General features: G+C 44.5%; 1 protein-coding gene across 1 annotated transcript in view; it reads right to left on the reverse strand.

Annotated features, from left to right (window-relative positions):
• The window catches only part of gba2 (glucosidase, beta (bile acid) 2), a 90,596-nt gene extending 73,571 nt beyond the window's left edge, over positions 1–17,025 (reverse strand). Inside the window, exons 1-4 of the mRNA XM_085973440.1 lie at positions 16,791–17,025; positions 6,737–6,828; positions 6,011–6,126; positions 4,011–4,229 (exon numbers count right to left, since the gene is read on the reverse strand). Of these exons, the coding sequence (XP_085829566.1) occupies positions 4,011–4,229; positions 6,011–6,126; positions 6,737–6,828; positions 16,791–16,984 (621 nt within the window). The 5' untranslated portion in view covers positions 16,985–17,025. The remainder of the gene's footprint in view (positions 1–4,010; positions 4,230–6,010; positions 6,127–6,736; positions 6,829–16,790) is intronic.
• Positions 17,026–17,404: the final 379 nt, after the last annotated feature.

Raw genomic sequence — 17,404 nt, forward strand, 5'->3', positions numbered from 1 at the left:
GGATCAGCTACTTGTAGGAAAATCCGCATCGGAGCAATGGGAGGCTTTCAGAAGGGAGATTGAGATCATACAAGGGCAACATGTTCCCATAAAGGTCAAGAGTGGTTCCAAAAACCACAGGGAACCGTGGATGTCAGGGGATATACGGGAATGGATTAGGAAAAAAAGGAGGGCTTTTGGTAGATACAAAAGGCTAAAGACGGAGGAAGCCCTAGAGGAGTACAAAAAGTGCAGGGGGATACTTAAAAAAGAAATTAGGAGATCAAGGAGGGGCCATGAAATAACACTGGCGAGCAAAATAAAGGAAAATCCGAAGATGTTTTATAAGTATATTAAGGGTAAAAGGATAACTAGGGAAAAAATAGGGCCCATTAGGGACAAAAGTGGCAATCTGTGTGTGGAGCCGGAAGATGTAGGAGGGGTTCTAAATGAATTTTTTGCATCTGTTTTCACTATGGAGAAGGACGATGTAGACATAGAAATAGGGCGGGGGGACTGTGATATGCTCGAACATATTAACATCGAGAGGGAGGAGGTATTGGCGGTTTTAGCTGGCCTAAAAATGGATAAATCCCCAGGCCCGGATGAAATGTACCCCAGGCTGCTGTGTGAGGCAAAGGAGGAGATTGCGGGGGCTCTAACACATATATTCAGGACCTCTCTGGCCACAGGGGATGTGCCAGAGGACTGGAGAACCGCTAATGTAGTACCATTATTCAAGAAGGGTAGTAGGGAAAAACCGGGGAACTACAGGCCAGTGAGCCTAACATCAGTGGTAGGAAAATTACTGGAAAAAATCCTGAGGGACAAAATTTGTCTCCACTTGGAGAGGCAAGGATTAATCAGGGATAGTCAACATGGCTTTGTCAAGGGAAGATCATGTCTGACTAATTTGATTGAATTTTTTGAGGGGGTGACTAGGTGTGTGGATGAGGGTAACGCAGTGGATGTGGTATACATGGATTTCAGTAAGGCCTTCGATAAAGTCCCGCACAGGAGACTGGTCAAGAAGGTAAGAGCCCATGGAATCCAGGGTGCCTTGGCACATTGGATACAAAACTGGCTTAGTGGCAGAAGGCAGAGGGTGATGGTCGAAGGTTGTTTTTGTGACTGGAAACCTGTGGCCAGTGGGGTACCACAGGGATCGGTGCTGGGTCCCTTGCTGTTTGTGGTCTACATTAATGACTTGGATATGAATGTAAAGGGTATGATCAGTAAATTCGCGGATGATACTAAAATTGGTAGGGTGGTAAATAGCGAGGAGGGTAGCCTCAGTCTGCAGAACGATATAGATGGGTTGGTCAGATGGGCGGAACAGTGGCAAATGGAATTTAACCCGGAAAAGTGCGAGGTGATGCACTTTGGGGGGTCTAACAAGGCAAGGGAATACACAATGAAGGGAAAGACCCTAGGCAAGACGGAGGGTCAGAGGGATCTGGGTGTGCAGGTACACAGATCCCTGAAGGCGGCGGAACAGGTGGATAAGGTGGTAAAAAAGGCATATGGGATACTTGCCTTCATTAGCCGAGGCATAGAATATAAGAGCAAGGAGGTTATGATGGAGCTGTATAAAACACTGGTTAGGCCACAGCTGGAATACTGTGTGCAGTTCTGGTCGCCACACTACAGGAAAGATGTGATCGCGTTAGAGAGGGTGCAGAGGAGGTTCACCAGGATGTTACCAGGGCTGGAGCGCTTCAGCTATGAAGAGAGACTGGGCAGATTGGGTTTGTTTTCCTTGGAGCAGAGGAGGCTGAGGGGGGACATGATTGAGGTGTACAAAATTGTGAGGGGCATAGATAGGATGGATGCTGAGGAGCTTTTCCCCTTAGTAGAGGGGTCAATAACTAGGGGGCATAGATTCAAGGTAAAGGGCGGGAGGTTTAGAGGGGATTTGAGAAAGAACTTTTTCACCCAGAGGGTGGTTGGAGTCTGGAACTCACTGCCTGAAAGGGTTGTGGAGGCAGAAACCCTCACAACATTTAAGAAGCATTTGGATGAGCATTTGAAATGCCATAGCATACAAGGCTACGGGCCAAATGCTGGAATATGGGATTAGATTAGACAGGGCTTGATGGCCGGCATGGACACGATGGGCCGAAGGGCCTCTATCCGTGCTGTATTACTCTATGACTCTATGACTCTATGACACTGTGTAGTTTTGGGCATCCAATTATAGAAAGGAAATTAAAATAAGATAGCGTCCAGTGTAGATACACCAGGATGGCGCCAGGGATGGAAAACTATAATTATGAGGAGAGATTTCAGATATGGGGACTTTTTTTTTTCCACTGGAGTGCCCAAGAGATTTAATGGAGCTTTTTAAATTATAAAGGGTTTTAGGCAACAGACATGGCTCAATGGGGGCTCTAGCCTCAGTCAGAAGGTTGTGGGTTCAAGATCCACTCCAGGAATTACGCACATAATCCAGGCTGACACTTCAGTACAGTACTGAGGTAATGCTGCACTGTCGTAGATGCCATCTTTCAGATAAGACATTATACCAAGACCCTGTCCTCCCTCTCAGGTGGACATAAAAGATTCCATGGCACTATTCAAAGTAGAACTGGGGATTTAGAATCATAGAATTCGCCCAGTGTTCTAGACAGTAATTTTCCCTCAACCAACGTCACTAAACAGATCATCTCACTGCTGTTTGTGGGACCTTGCTGTGCGCAAAATGGATGTTGCATTTACCTATATTACTACAGTGACTACACTTCAAAAATCCTTCATTGGCTGTGATGTGCTTTGGGCTGTCCGGAGGTCATGAAAGGCACTATATTAATTTATAAGTTCCTTCTTTCTGCTGCTAGATTGAATAGAGAAAGACTATTTCTTCAGCTTGGAAAGTCATAATGAGAGTGAAATTGTCAATAAGAATGATGAGAGCTTGGAAGAAATTTCTTTACATAGACGATTGTTGGAGCGTGGAATGTTTTGCCATAGGGAGTGGTTGAGGCAGAAACCCTTACATCTTTTAAGGGGAAATTGGATAAATACCTGAAGCAAAGGAAAATATAGGGCTATGGGGAGAGAGCAGGGCAATGGGATTACTCTAGCATGGAACCTTCAGACACGTAGGGACAACTGCCTCATGTGCTGTAAACTTCTATGGTTCTATGGAAAGCTTAAGAGAATTTTAAGCTCTACCATCTAGAGGTGATGGTCCAGGGAGAACCTCATCAAGGCTATCATATATATTACGCGGAAAAAGTAAACGGTGAATATAACTTCGAAGTAAGGCAACAAAGTAGAATCAAAAGAACAAATTTAAACTAGTGAAAAGCAAATTTAAAACAGATATTAGAACAAATTTCTTTACTAAAAGGGCATAAACATCTGGAATAATGTGCCAGGTAAGTAGACAAAGGTACTCGTGCCTTTTAAAACAATGCACTGGGAATGCTCGGGTATTAGTGATCAGCTTTAATGGGCTCAGGTGGCTTTTCTCATCCTTAACCATTCTTAATATAGCGGTTTGAAAAAGTACACCATTTATCAGTGATGCGTCTGTACCACAAAATCCAAACTACCACCATCTGCTTGTCTCAACTTTAACAAGTAATTGTATAACTACCAAGTGTACAAATGGACTTCCTGTAATGGAAAGTACACTTAACAAATAAGATTAGAGCTGTATGGCTGAGTCACTGTGGAAGAGACCATCAGTAACCTATAGTAGCATAGTGGTTATGTTACTGGATTGGAATCCAGAGGCCTGAACTAATCATTCGGAGACGCGAGATCAAAATCCCACCACGGCAGCTGGGGAATTTAAATTCAGTTAATAAATCTGGTAAATAAAGCTAGTTTAAAACAAAAACCTACAAACATAAAACCCTGTGTAGAAGGCCATGGATAAAAATGACAGCTTATACCTACTAATTTTTTCTTTCAAAAAAGTAAACCAAGGTTTTCAAATCTTTCAAAAAGGTGAGAATTCACATTATGCTAACTGTTAACACACTGACAACATAGTAATACTAACCCAACATAGTAGTACTAACCATATAATTGTGAGGAATAATTGGAGATATCTGCCGACTCGTCAAAGTTACATTTTGTCCAGGAAGGTTGTAAACTGTCCAGGCGCGTGGATAAAGGGCATGGTAAAAAGCATACTCTCCACAGTACCCCCAATTCCAACTCTGGAGCTTGTGAGGCCTCTCAACAGAAAGCACTTGTTGATAAATAGTCTGTCCATTCTTTCTTAAGCAGACAGTAAACTGGGAACACAATAGAAGTCTAGGTAAGAGCCACCATACATCATACTGGTACACCCTGTAGAAAATTAGTTATTGACATTAGCAATGATTTTAACACCTTGATCCAGAGGCTGTCATACAGCAGTAGGTTGCTTGTTTCCCTTACAATGAGGTGGCTATTATTCTGTAACCAACACTTAGGGGGTTATTTTCATTCAGAAGTCAGGAAGGAGGCAAAACTACAACTTACGGGGTTGTAGTCCCGCCTCCAACGAAATGTGGCCAATCCACACGATTTTAACTTGATTGACCTTGTCTCAGCAGGCCAATTAAGGGCCACCCGGCAACAGGTGATGTCACAGACTGAAATTTCATCTGTCAAGACGTTTTGACGGATGAAATATCAGTGTTTCACAGCTGTTTGAAGCTGTCAAACACTGAGTCTTACCTCTAACCTGAGTCCTTCTACACAGACTCAGTTAGAAATCGCTCCGGCACAGAAAGCTGCAGGCTATCACTTGACAGTTCGCAGCCATTCTGCTTTCTGTGCCGGTTCGATGATGGACTCCCAAAACCTAGAGGAAGGAAGGCTAAAAAGGTAAGTATAGGTAATTTAAACTTCTTTACACACACCAAACACTTACCTTTGCACTCATGCACCCATCACTCACCTGAACACCGACATCTTGACCCCTCCAAGTCCTTCAGCCCGACGGCCCGACTCCTCTAACTTGGCGTGGTTTGGAGCCGTCGGGAATCCCACACTTCAAGCTTTAAAATAGGGGTTAGGCTAAAAACTGCCTGTTAACAGGCAGTTGTCACTAATCCCTTCCCGCCTCGGGTAGGCGGGTCCCAGTGCGGGGCGGGTACCCGCCTCCTTTGAAACTTATATGGAGGCGGGTTTGGGGTGGGACGGTGTCGGGACCCCCGAATTCGGGACTTTAACCCCCCCGCACGCCTCCAATCCCGACTCCACGGGTCAGTTAAAGTCGAGGCCTTAGCATCAAGCACAGAATAAAATTCCATTCAGTCCAGCCCTTCCAGAGACACTGAATCATGGAGGACGACACCCGACCCATTTCCTTCAGAAAGGTTCCGAGAGATTTTGAAGTGTTTCGCCCCTTTCTTTGTCTCACACTCAACATAATAGAAGGATGTGAGATTAGGCCCTAAATCCTTCACACCACAGTTTTTAATCTCTGGTGTGTTGCTGTGAGAAAGCACAGGGCAGAAGATAAGTGTTTCACATTGATAAAAACAAAATCTTAGCATCTCAGCTCAGAGTGACATCAGTACAGCCAAAGCTGGCAAAGGGGCCCTGGAGAAGAGGAAAATTACAGGACTTCATATTCTACTGGTAAAGTATATTAGCTTCGGCTTTTTCTGCTTCTCAACACCTGCAGGCCTTACAAACACAGTCTGCGATGAAAAATACACACAAGATTATTCTCAGAGTTCTAATCCCCTTTACACATAGAGCTGTGGTTAATAGAAAACTGAAAACCACAAGACAATCCCTAGATTGCAAAGGATGTTTTTCCTTTTCAAGTTCAAAATTGTCTTTGGAGCAGTCAGAGGAAATCAATAGGTTAATGGTTTTAACACCCAGCAATAGTGTACAATTCCTATCTCCTCTCCACACAAATGAAGAATTAGTACTTGGCAATACACTATGCCGCACAAGTATATTAAAATATTCACTTAAAAAGACAGTCCCTCTTTTTAGCTCATCTCCTGCAGAAAATGTTAACAAATGCTAACTTCACCCTGTTCAATATAAGCTAATACAACCAAACACATACCTGGTTCTCAATCACAGTGTCATAAGTGTACATTCCTGGGTTTAGCTGCCACCTGCAGAATTCTCCTCGCCACCCTCTTGTAATGGTACCTCCTCCAAACCCACCAAGTGGGGCCCCTGAAGAGAAAAATCAGGGTGGTATTTTAACAATACCTGCTAAAAATCAAATTAAGGCATCGTTCTTTTGAAGCCAACTGTTTGCAAACTAAAAGCTAGAAAAGGGGAAAAACTACAAATGCTGGAAATCTGAAACAGAAAACTCAGGAAATTCAGATATACACTAGCATCTGTGAAGAGAGATTAACATTTCAGCTCGAGACCTTCCATCACAACCCCATCTAAAGAACAGCCTGCAGTCAAACTGTTAACCTAGCTTTTCTTTTTACAGATTCTGATCGCTCTGTTGTGTATTCACAGTAATTTTTGAACTCAGATTTTATCAAAATTCATACTAGTCCTTACACATTACATATATTCACATTGATTTGGTAGCCTGGTTACTTGGTTGAGACCTGTGTTAAAGATGTGATACTTATATTTCTGTTTACATTCCTTGTATATTCCCCAGCTATATATGGACAAACAATCTATTCTGCCATTGGTATTTATTGTACAATAAAATATCAAATTACTAATCAAATAGAAAAAAGGCAGACTGTAAAGTCTGAAATAAAATCTTTTAACTTATTGAACAGCAATATTGAAACAATTACTCATTTGCACTTACCATAAATCTGATGTAATGGAATGGAATTAAATGAGTCAATAAAAGGTGCCTTCTTCTCTATTCGAGTTTTTCTGTACCACCATTTAAAATACCTGTCCAAAAACAGAATTATAGTACATATTTACCAACAAGCTGAAAAGGTAAGTCATGAATTATTTACAAAATTTTACTTACACTACTGTATTAACCCTGATCTGAACATAAGAAATAGGAGGAGTAGGCCAATTGGCCCCTCGAGCCTGCTCCGCCATTCAGTAAGAGCATGGCTGATCTGATCCTAACCTCAAATCTACTTTCACTCTCCATCCCACCCGAACCCATGTGATCTCCTGGGAGAGGCGAAAAACTAGATAAAAAACCCAATGGCCAATTTGGGAGAAAAAATCTGGGAAATTCCTCTCCGACCCATCTAGGCGATCGAAACTCGTCCAGGAGATCACTGTCTCTATATTTCCTGCAGTACTTACCTTCTGTAAGAGGTGATTGCCACCCCAGCCAGGAACAGGCCCAATTTACTCTTGAAGGACTCCTAGCTGGCAGCCTGTTCCCAAGGTCTCCACTAATCCCTGTGAATAGAACCATCTCCTGAAATCTAACACAGAATTAGAACACAAGAAGTAGGAGCAGGACCAGACTACACGGCCCCTGGGCCCGCTCCGCCACCCACAGGGCCATGACCGATCCGAACCTAGCCTCATGTCCAATTTCCTGCCCGCTCCCCGTAACCCCTAATTCCCCTTACTTCTAGGAAACGGTCTATTTCTGTTTTAAATTTATTTAATGATGTAGCTTCCACAGCTCTCTGGGGCAGCAAATTCCACAGACCTACCACCCTCTGAGTGAAGAAGTTTCTCCTCATCTCAGTTTTGAAAGAGCAGCCCCTTATTTTAAGATTATGCCCCCTAGTTCTAGTTTCACCCATCATTGGGAACATCCTCACCGCATCCACCCGATCAAGCCCCTTCACAATCTTATATGTTTCAATAAGATCGCCTCTCATTCTTCTGAACTCCAATGAGTAGAATCCCACTCTTATGATTGAGTATGCTTGATCAACACCTGCCTCCTCTTGATATGGAAAAACAGGTCAAAGGTTGACCTAATCATTACTATGTCAAGATCTTTGGCTTAAAAGAAAGCTCCAGCCTTCATGATGGCTCAACAGTAATACAGGAAGTAGCTGAGCCATACAAACCAGGAAAGTCTTGGGTTCAATCCCAGTCTGTACTTCTCCAGACTACAGCTGGCCCAACAATATGGCCATACATTGACATCAGCACCCTTTGTCAGAAGGAGAAATTGGCCAAGTTTCCCCACTCCCGATCGCTCACTTTTCAGTTAATTGTGCCAAGGTAATTGTTATGCAAGGAGAGCGGTGGGCTTGGGTTTCAGGCCTCCACAGTCAGATAGCCCCAACACTCATCACCTAGGCAGATTATTTGACGAATGATCCCTTAGGTGAGGTACCATAGGCAACTGGTAACCATGGAACTGGAGCCCGGCAAGGAATCAAAACTTACAGAATTGTGGGGGTGGGGGGTAATGGACAAATGATTTAAGGGAAAATGCCACAGAAGGGGGAGAGAAACTGAGCTATAAAGGTTGGTTTCTCAGCCAATCAAATAGCAATTTAGTTAAAAGTTGCACCCATCTCCAAAATGGAACAGAGACTTTGGGCAGGACTTTCATTGGGCCGTGGAGGCAGGATTGGAGGCGTGTGGGGGGCTAAAATCTCAAAATCGGGGGGGGGGGGGGGGGGGGCGGGGAAACCCATCCCGCCTCCATGCCAGTTTCAAAGGAGGTGGATACCCGACCTGTGCCGAGACCCGCCTCCCCAAGGCGGGAAGGGGATTAGTGCCAATTAACTGCCTGTTAACAGGCAGTTTTTAGCCTAATCCCTATTTTTATTCCTGAAGTGTGGGATTCCCAATGGCTCCAAACCACGCCAAGTTCGCGAGGTTTGGAGGGTTCGAGATGGCCGGTGTTCAGGTGAGCGGCGGGTGCATGAGTGAAGAGGCAAGTGTGTTTGGTGTGTGTAAAGTGTTTAAAGAAGTTTTACTTACCTTTACAGCCTTCCTTCCTTCAGGTCTCGGGAGTCCCTCATCTCACCGGCACAGAAAGCAGAATGGCCGCGAGCTGTCAAAAGTGGCAGCATTCAGCTTTCTGTTCTGGGGAGATCGCTAAATCAGCCTGAGAGGAAGGAATTAACTTAGTGTACAGATTGTCAGTGTTTGACAGCTTCAAAGAGCTGTCAAACACTGATATTTCATCAGTCAAAAGCTCTTGACAGATGAAATGTCAATCTGTGATGTCACCTGTTGCCGGGTGGCCCTTAATTGGCCTGCTGAACAATCAAGTGAAAATCACGTGGGTTGGCCACAACTCTGGAGGCGGGACTACAATCCCGAAAGTTGTAGTCCTGCCTCCTACATGCCTCCAGTATCAAAATCCAGCTCTTAGAAGAAAATGGCAAGAAAGATTTAAAGCTTAAAAGAAAAGTTCACACCAATGGATCAGCAGTAAGCAGCTGAATCATACAGACCATCAAGATTCCATGTTCAGCATGATTACAATGGCCAGTTAGGGTTAGAGGAAAAAAATCAACCAGGGTTCCTGCTCCTGATCACTATCTAGCAACACTTCTGGAAGTACATGCATGGGGACACTAAATATGGCGGCAATGCCTTGTGCAGTCAAATAGTTTGCCAAGCCTCAAGCATAAACAACTACTACAGCACACCACCCACCCCCCCACCGCAAAAAAGTCTGAATGCAGTTTGAGAGAATGCAGCAGTAAAACTACAATTTGTTCTGTTGCTTTTTCTATCTTGTTCCTGCTTTCCTTTTTTCTGTCTCCCCCACCCCCTCTTCTCCCACTGAACCAATTGTCATGGGGAAAGGGGCCAGAAAAAGAATGAACTTGCAAATATATACCAACTTGCATTTATATAGCACCGTTAAAATGGAATAACGTCTCAAGGTGCTTCAGAGTGGTATAATCTGAAAAAAATGGATGCCGAGCTGAAGGAGGAGTTATTAGGTGGTGTGACCAAAAGCTTGATCAAGAGATGGGTTTTAAGAATGATCCCTTAGGTGAGGTACCATAGGCAACTGGTAACCAAGGAACTGCAGCCCAGCAGTTTTAAGAACTGTGTACAGGTTTGGTCTCCTTACCTAAGGAAGGATATACTTGCCGTAGAGGCAGTGCAACAAAGGTTCGCCAGACTGGTTCCTGGGATGAAGGGATTGTCCTACGAGGAGAGATTGAGTCGACTAGGCCTATATTCGCTAGAGTTCAGGAGAATGAGAGGTGATCTCATTGAAACATACAAAATTCTTACAGGGCTTGACAGGGTAGATGCAGGGAGGATGTTTCCCCTGGCTGGGGAGTCTAGAACCAGGGGTCACAGTCTCAGAATAAGGGGTCGGCCATTTAGGACTGAGATGAGGAGAAATTTCTTCACTCAGAGGGTGGTGAATCTCAGGAATTCTCTACCCTGGAGGGCTGTGGAGGCTCAGTCCTTGAGTATATTCAAGACAGAGATCAATAGATTTTTGAATATTAAGGGAATCAAGGAATATGGGGATAGTGCAGGAAAGTGGAGATGCATCGGCCATGATCTTATTGAATGGCGGAGCAGGCTCGAAGGGCCAAATGGCCTACTCCTGCTCCTATTTCTTATGTTCTTATTAAAAGAAGAGGGAGCAGGAGAGGCTTAGGCAGGGAATTCCAGAGCATGCGATCTAGGCAAGCTGAAGCATAGCCACTAAGGGTGGGGTGACGAGATTTTTTTTTTTTTTTTTTTTTTTTTATTAAAAAAAGGATGAGAATTTTAAATTGGAGGCACTGGGGGACGGGCGCCAATGTCAGTCAGCGAGTAGATGTGAGGGATAGGAGACGGGCAGAGCTTTGAATGGGCTAAAGTTTATGGAGGGTGAAGGATGGGAGACCAGCCATGAGAGCATTGGAATAATCGAGTCTGGAGGAAGACATGGAGGAGTGTTTCAGCAGCAGATGAGCTGAGGTAGGGGCAGGGGCAGATGATGCTGCAAAGGTAGAAACAAGTGATGTGTAAGAGTGGCTATGGAGTCGGTGCTTAACTCAATCGAATAGAACGCCAAGGTTGTGAACAGTCTGGTTCAGTCCGAGACAATTGCCAGTGAGTGATACAGAATCAGTGACAAGGGTACAGCAATGTTTCAATACGTGCCAGTCTAGATTAGGTGCTCAAGTCTCCTGAGCGGGGCTTGAATCAACACTCATCTGACTCAGAGGTGGAAGTGCTGCCACTGTGGTAAGATGACAAGGCTGCCATATAATGATGTGCCCAGGATACTGAAACTTTACAACAACAAAGCAGAAATAAGCTCCAATTCTCCTTCCTCTGTAAGTCAAGTAAAAAGGGAAAGTAAAGAGAGACAGACAGAGAAGCTGTACTAAGAGAATCAATTTTATTTGTAAATAAGTTTTTAGGGTCAGAGCTCAAGAAAAGCAAGATTCGGCTGCATCAGTTACAAAGCATTTTGTAGTTTGCTTTCTGTATAGGATATATAGATTTTTTTAAATAAAAGAGCCATTTTTTTCCTGCAGTTAGAAAACTTTTACCATCACCATCCCTAAACCAAATCTTGGGTGGTGGGATGAGCAGCAGAGGTGCCATGCAAGCAATGTCCATTCAAGGTATGGCCGATCTCATCATTGCACTAGCTGCTGAGAATGCTTGGCACAAAGTATAATCTAACCAGACATACATATTGCAGGTACATAAACAGTTTAACATTACTAATTGGATGCATTGTGCTTCCCCGAATGCCTAGTGCACTATTAAGTCATACAAAATAGGAAGTCCAAGGTTTAATTTGGCGTTAAACTTGTTGATCTCACTGCAGTTGGCCTAAGGTGGGAACAAGTCCTATTCTAGATTACTACAAAGTTACTCCTGCTGGAAGTGAAGGCAAGATTGGGTTCACCTGTGATAACCTACATGATCAAATAACCTGCTGTATACATTGTTTAGCTACATGCATGAACCAGTGGCACCAGAGGATTGCCAGCCCCTGTGAAACAGTCACCAGCAAGAACAGGCACTTGCAGAAGAGTGCAGAACATTTTTGGATGGCAGTAACTAAGTACGTAGTAGACAGGGGAATGTTTATGGATGTGGTTTATATGGACTTCCAGAAGCCATTCGATAAGGTTCCACATAAGAGAATGTTAGCAAAAATTAAAGCTCATGGAATTGAAGGCAAATTATTGACCTGGTTAGGAGATTGGTTAGGCAGTAGAAGACGGAGTAGGAATAATAGGTATGCACTCGAATTGAAAGGAAGTGACTAGTGGTGACCCACGAGGATCTGTGCTGGAGCCTCATTTCTTCACTATATTTACTAATGACCTAGATAACATAATAGAGAGCTATATATCCAAGTTTGTCAATGACACAAAAATTGGTATAGTACAGGTTGACTATCCCTTATCCGAAAACCTTGGGACCAGCTGCGTTTCAGTTTTCAGATTTCAGAAGGTATTTCAGACTGGGAAACTCTGAACATTAAATTAATTTGGTAATTAGTATTTGTATTTAATATAAATTTTAAAAGTTCAGACTACCTCTTGCGACTGTTCCGTGTCTCATTCCCCTTCCTGCTTCTCTGTGCTGCTGCTCACAGTCTGTTTACAGCTCCCCCTGCTCCGTATCCGAATTCCTTGACTTAGCGGGGGTCTGGGGCTCGACTGCCGCCGCCAGTTGTGGGAAAGCCGGATATCGGCTGACTCCTACGCTAAGCTGGCCCGCAAATCAGGTCAGAAAAGCATCGGCCGTGTCGGGTCATGTTTGGCGCCACTCGGGTTATGTCGTGCGCACGACTTACGCGCCACAAAAAAACTTTCGGTTTTCGGTTTTCAGAAGTGCGGATGAAGGATAGTCTACCTGTAGTAGTGTAGACAGGAGCATAAAATTACAAAAAGATATTGATGAAGTGAGTGGGTGAAACTGTGGCAGATGGATTTCAACGCCGATAAATGTGAGGTCATCCATTTTGGACCAAAAAAGGAAAGATACGAGTATTATTTAAATAGAGAAAAGCTAGGAACAGTGGAGGTCCAGAGATTTAGGGGTCCATGTACACAGATCACTAAAATGTAGTAATATAGTAAGTAGTCTAGGCAAGAAGTCTAGACAAGAGCATAAAGTTACAAAGAGACATTGATACATTATGTGAGTGGGCGAAACAGTGGCACCGCACCTTAGAAAAAAATACATTGGCCTTGGAAGGAGTGCAGCGCAGATTTCAGAAGAATATTACCAAGGCTCCAAGGGTTAGATTATGAGGAGAGATTACATAAACTAGGTTTGTATTTCCTGGTATATAGCTGAAGGAGTGATTTGAGGTTTTTAGGATTTTTAAAGAAATTAATAGGGTAGAGAGAGAAAGAAACATTTTCCACTGGTGGGGGAGTCTAGGACAAGGGGACATAACTTAAAATCAGAGCCAGGCCATTCAGGAAACACATAGAAAACACTTCTTCACACAAAGGGTGGTAGAAGTGTGGAACTCTTCCCACAAAAAAAAACAGTAGATGCTAGCTCAATTAATAATTTTAAATCGGAGATCGATAGATTTTTGCTAGCCAAGGTGGGTGGATGCAGTTAAGATACAGATCAGCCATGATCTCGTTAAATGCTGGAACAGGCTCAAGAGGCTGGAATGGCCTACTCCTGTTCTTATGTCCTATGTTCCTCTACCTCGTTACTTTGGTTTCCTTTATTTCTGTTATCTCCCTCTCCCCTTCCCTCAAACGTTTCCTCCCTTCTTTACTGTCTGTTTTTAACCTCTTTCTTGTTTGTCTTGCCCATGGGTACAAAGGAGGCTGCAGCAGCAGTTACGGAGTCAGGAATTGGCATGAAAGGTTGTTATCCTTTGCTTGGGGTGTGGGATTGGGGGGGGGGGGGTCTGAGGAACTCCTAGGTGGCCTTCCATGGACTGTTGAGGAAAGTGATGTTGGCATCAATCTCAGCAAGAGGCTTCGTGAGGACTGTTCTGGATTGCCCCGCGGTAGGGTGGCCAAGCCTCGACCGCAACCCTCTCTCCCACTTCAAGTATGTCTCATCAATAAAAGTGCTCACCTCCACAGAAACAGCTGATATGTCAAAAGGAAATGAACAGATACTGTTGTCGGTGTCCTGAAATAAATCTGCCACGTAACATTTCGGCTCACCTTCTTTAAAGAAAGAAGACAGACTTGCATTTGTATAGCGCCTTTCATGACCACCGGACGTCCCAAACGCTTTACAGCCAATGAAGTACTTTTGAAGTGTAGTCACTGTTGTAATGTGGGAAATGTGGCAGCCAATTTGCGCACAGCAAATTCCCACAAACAGCAATGTGATAACGACCAGATAATTTGTTTTTGTTATGTTAATTGAGGGATAAATATTGGCCAGGAAACCGGGCATAACTCCCCTGCTCTTCTTCGAAATAGTGCCATGGGATCTTTTACGTCCACCTGAGAGCGCAGACGGGGCCTCAGTTTAACGTCTCATCCGAAAGACAGCTGGTCAGTTTGGCATAAAAAATAAAATAAAAAAGGTGACTCAACCGTGGCTAACGAGGGAAATTAGGGATAGCATAAGATCCAAGGAGAGGACACATAAATTGGCCAGAAAAAGCAGTAATCCAGAGGATTGGGAGCAGTTTAGGATTCAACAAAGGAACTAATTAAGAAATGGAAAATAGAATATGAGAGTAAGCTTGCAGGGAACATAAAAACTGACTGTAAAAGCTTTTATAGATATGTGAAGAGAAAAAGATTGGTGAAGTCAAGCGTAGGTCCCTTGCAGTCAGAATCAGGGGAATTTATAATGGGGAACAAAGAAATGGCAGATCAATTAAATACATATTTTGGTTCTGTCTTTTTTTTTATTCATTGATGGGATGTGGGCGTCGCTGGCTGGCTAGGCCTGCATTTAGTGCCCATCCCCAATTGCCCTTGAGAAGATGGTGGTGAGTCGCCTTCTTGAACCGCTGCAGTCCATATGGTGTAGGTACACCCACAATGCTGTTAGGAAGGGAGTTCCAGGATTTTGGCCCAGCAACAGTGAAGGAACGGCGATACAGGTCCAAGTCAGGATGGTGTGTGGCTTGGAGGGGAAGTTGTAGGTGGTGATGTTCCCATGCGTCTGCTGCCCTTGTCCTTCTAAGTGGTAGAGGTCGCGGGTTTGGAAGATGCTGTTGAAGGAGCTTTGGCGAGTTGCTGCAGTGCAACTTCACAAAGGAGGACACAAATAACCTCCAGGAAATGTCAGGGAACATAGGGTTTGATGAAAGGGAGGAACTGAAAGAAATCAGTATTTGTAGGGAAATTATGTTAGGGAAATTGATGTGATTGAAGGCCGATAAATCCCCAGGGCCTGATAATCTACATCCTAGGGTACTTAAGGAAGTGGCCCTAGAAATAGTAGATGCATTGCTGATTATCTTCCAACATTCGATGGAATCTGGAACAGTACCCATGGATTGGAGGGTAGCTAATGTTACCCCACTATTCAAAAAAGGTGGTAGAGAGAAAACGGGGAATTACAGACCGGTAAGCCTGCCATCGGTAGTGGGGAAAATGCTAGAGTCCATTATAAAAGATGTAATAGCAGAGCACTTGGAAAACAGTGACAGGATCGGACAAAAAGGTAAATCGTGCTTGACTAATCTACTGGAATTTTTTGAGGATGTAACTAGTAAAATAGATACGGGAGAACCAGTGGATGTGGTGTATTTGGACTTTCAGAAGGCTTTTAATAAGGTCCCACATAAATTACGGTGTAGTCTCATACGCCGTCATACCACCTTTAAAATGGATAGCAAGTTCGGGATTTCCGCTAAATCCCGAACTCGCGATCTGTCAAGTTCCGACTTGACAGATGATCCGCACCAACGGGGAAATCATAGTTGCTGGCGCAGAGTTGGGCTCATTGCTCACACTGCCCAGCAATTACGTACGAAAATTTCACGGCTGACACAAACAGGCGCAGGGCCGCTTTGCACAGCATAAGGGGATACCTCTTGACAAATCCAAGTAATTTTAAAAGCTACAGTATGTGTGGCCGGAAATGGAAGCATTTTAGGATTGTGTCCATCAAAAGTATTTATTATTCAGGAAAAGTTCGGAGGAAGCGGTTGCTACATTAAAGGGGTCTTTTTTGCATCTATGTGGACCATAAACCTAAAAAAATCTGTACTGAAAGTGGAGGAAAGGGAAAAAACAAACCCTCATTACTAGAGTCCTCCGGGATTTAATGTTATAAATAATGAAACCCCTTCTGTTTGCTGATTGGAGCACCGGCCCACGCCGGATCCGTGGGTCACTCCACAGCATCCGCCAGCAAGCTCTCAAAGGAGCGTCCCTATCAGGTAAGTGCGTAATCCGTGGTCACGCCGCCGATCGCAAAATCTGGTATATAGGTACCAAAATACGGGTGGGGCGGCACACTCCGTTTTAATGTTGTGCAATACTCCATTAACCTTAAATTGCCACTAAAATCAGTAAATGTAACCATGAACCAGAACCGAACTCAAGAGTGCGCTCTACAACCTGCAGTTCAGATGGTCAGAATATTTTTTTTTTAAATCACACCTTGACCAAATTCCTATATTACTTTAAGCATCAAAAAGTTGGTGGTCAGTCACAAATACTGGAAACGTCAGGAGCGGCCAGTCGGTCTAAGCTGCCTTGCGGGCAATTACACGGTGGAGTCCATGACAACACTAGAAATAACTGGCTCGGGGAGTCACTTTTACAGAGGCGCACCTGTAATTCACTCGTAAAAGTCAACGGCAAAGGGCGGTGGTGATGGACGGAGAGAATTTTTCCAACACTTTTATTTGATAAACACAGAAGCATCAAATCCACATCAAAATATCTCCGACCCGCGATCTGTTTAAAACACATTTGCACCAATTTCCATAACAGTCGCTCAAAAAGAAAACACAACCGCCTTTTTTAATGCGACAAAACCGTTGCCCAGGACAGGGATAAAGGTAAACCGGGCCGGCCACTCACCGAATGCCCAGGCCCAGGTGGCCGATCATATGTGACAGGGACACATCGGTGGCCTCGAACGGCTTCCTCTGTTCTCTGAACTGATGCGCCAGGCAGATCCTCCAGCCGAACCGCGGGACTCCGGCCCCCTCCGAGCCGCCGCCGCCCGCGTACTTCTGCATCAGCTCGGCGCTCAGGCCCTCCCTGCTCCCCATCCCAGTCTCTCACTACTCGGTCCGTCTCTTCTGCCCCACCCTTCCGCGCACGCGCGCCCGCCCCCGCGACCCGTTTCTTTTGAAAGCCAGGCCCGCGCACGCGCGCTGTGCGTAACGGTGGGTGTAACAGAGGAGGGGGGAGGGGTGTCGCGTACTGCGCACGCGCAATGCCTGTAACTGAACGCACTGGCGTGAAGCTGAGCTGCAACGGTCGCGGCTGTGGGAGAGGTGCGTGCAGACTCGAATATGGCCTCTTTCTCGTGCCTTTCCTGCTGGGAATTTCTATGATTCCCAGCAGGAAAGGCACGAGGAACCAAAAGGAAAATACTGCCATGTATGGAAATCTGAAACAAAATCTGTTTCCCAGCGTTTTCTGTCAGCAGCTCACCTGCCGAGAGAGAAACAGAAAGTTTTAGCGTT

Source organism: Somniosus microcephalus, chromosome 2 (genome assembly GCF_052327205.1).
Source record: "Somniosus microcephalus isolate GS21.2 chromosome 2, FLI_Smic_1.0, whole genome shotgun sequence".
Lineage (NCBI taxonomy): Eukaryota > Metazoa > Chordata > Chondrichthyes > Squaliformes > Somniosidae > Somniosus > Somniosus microcephalus.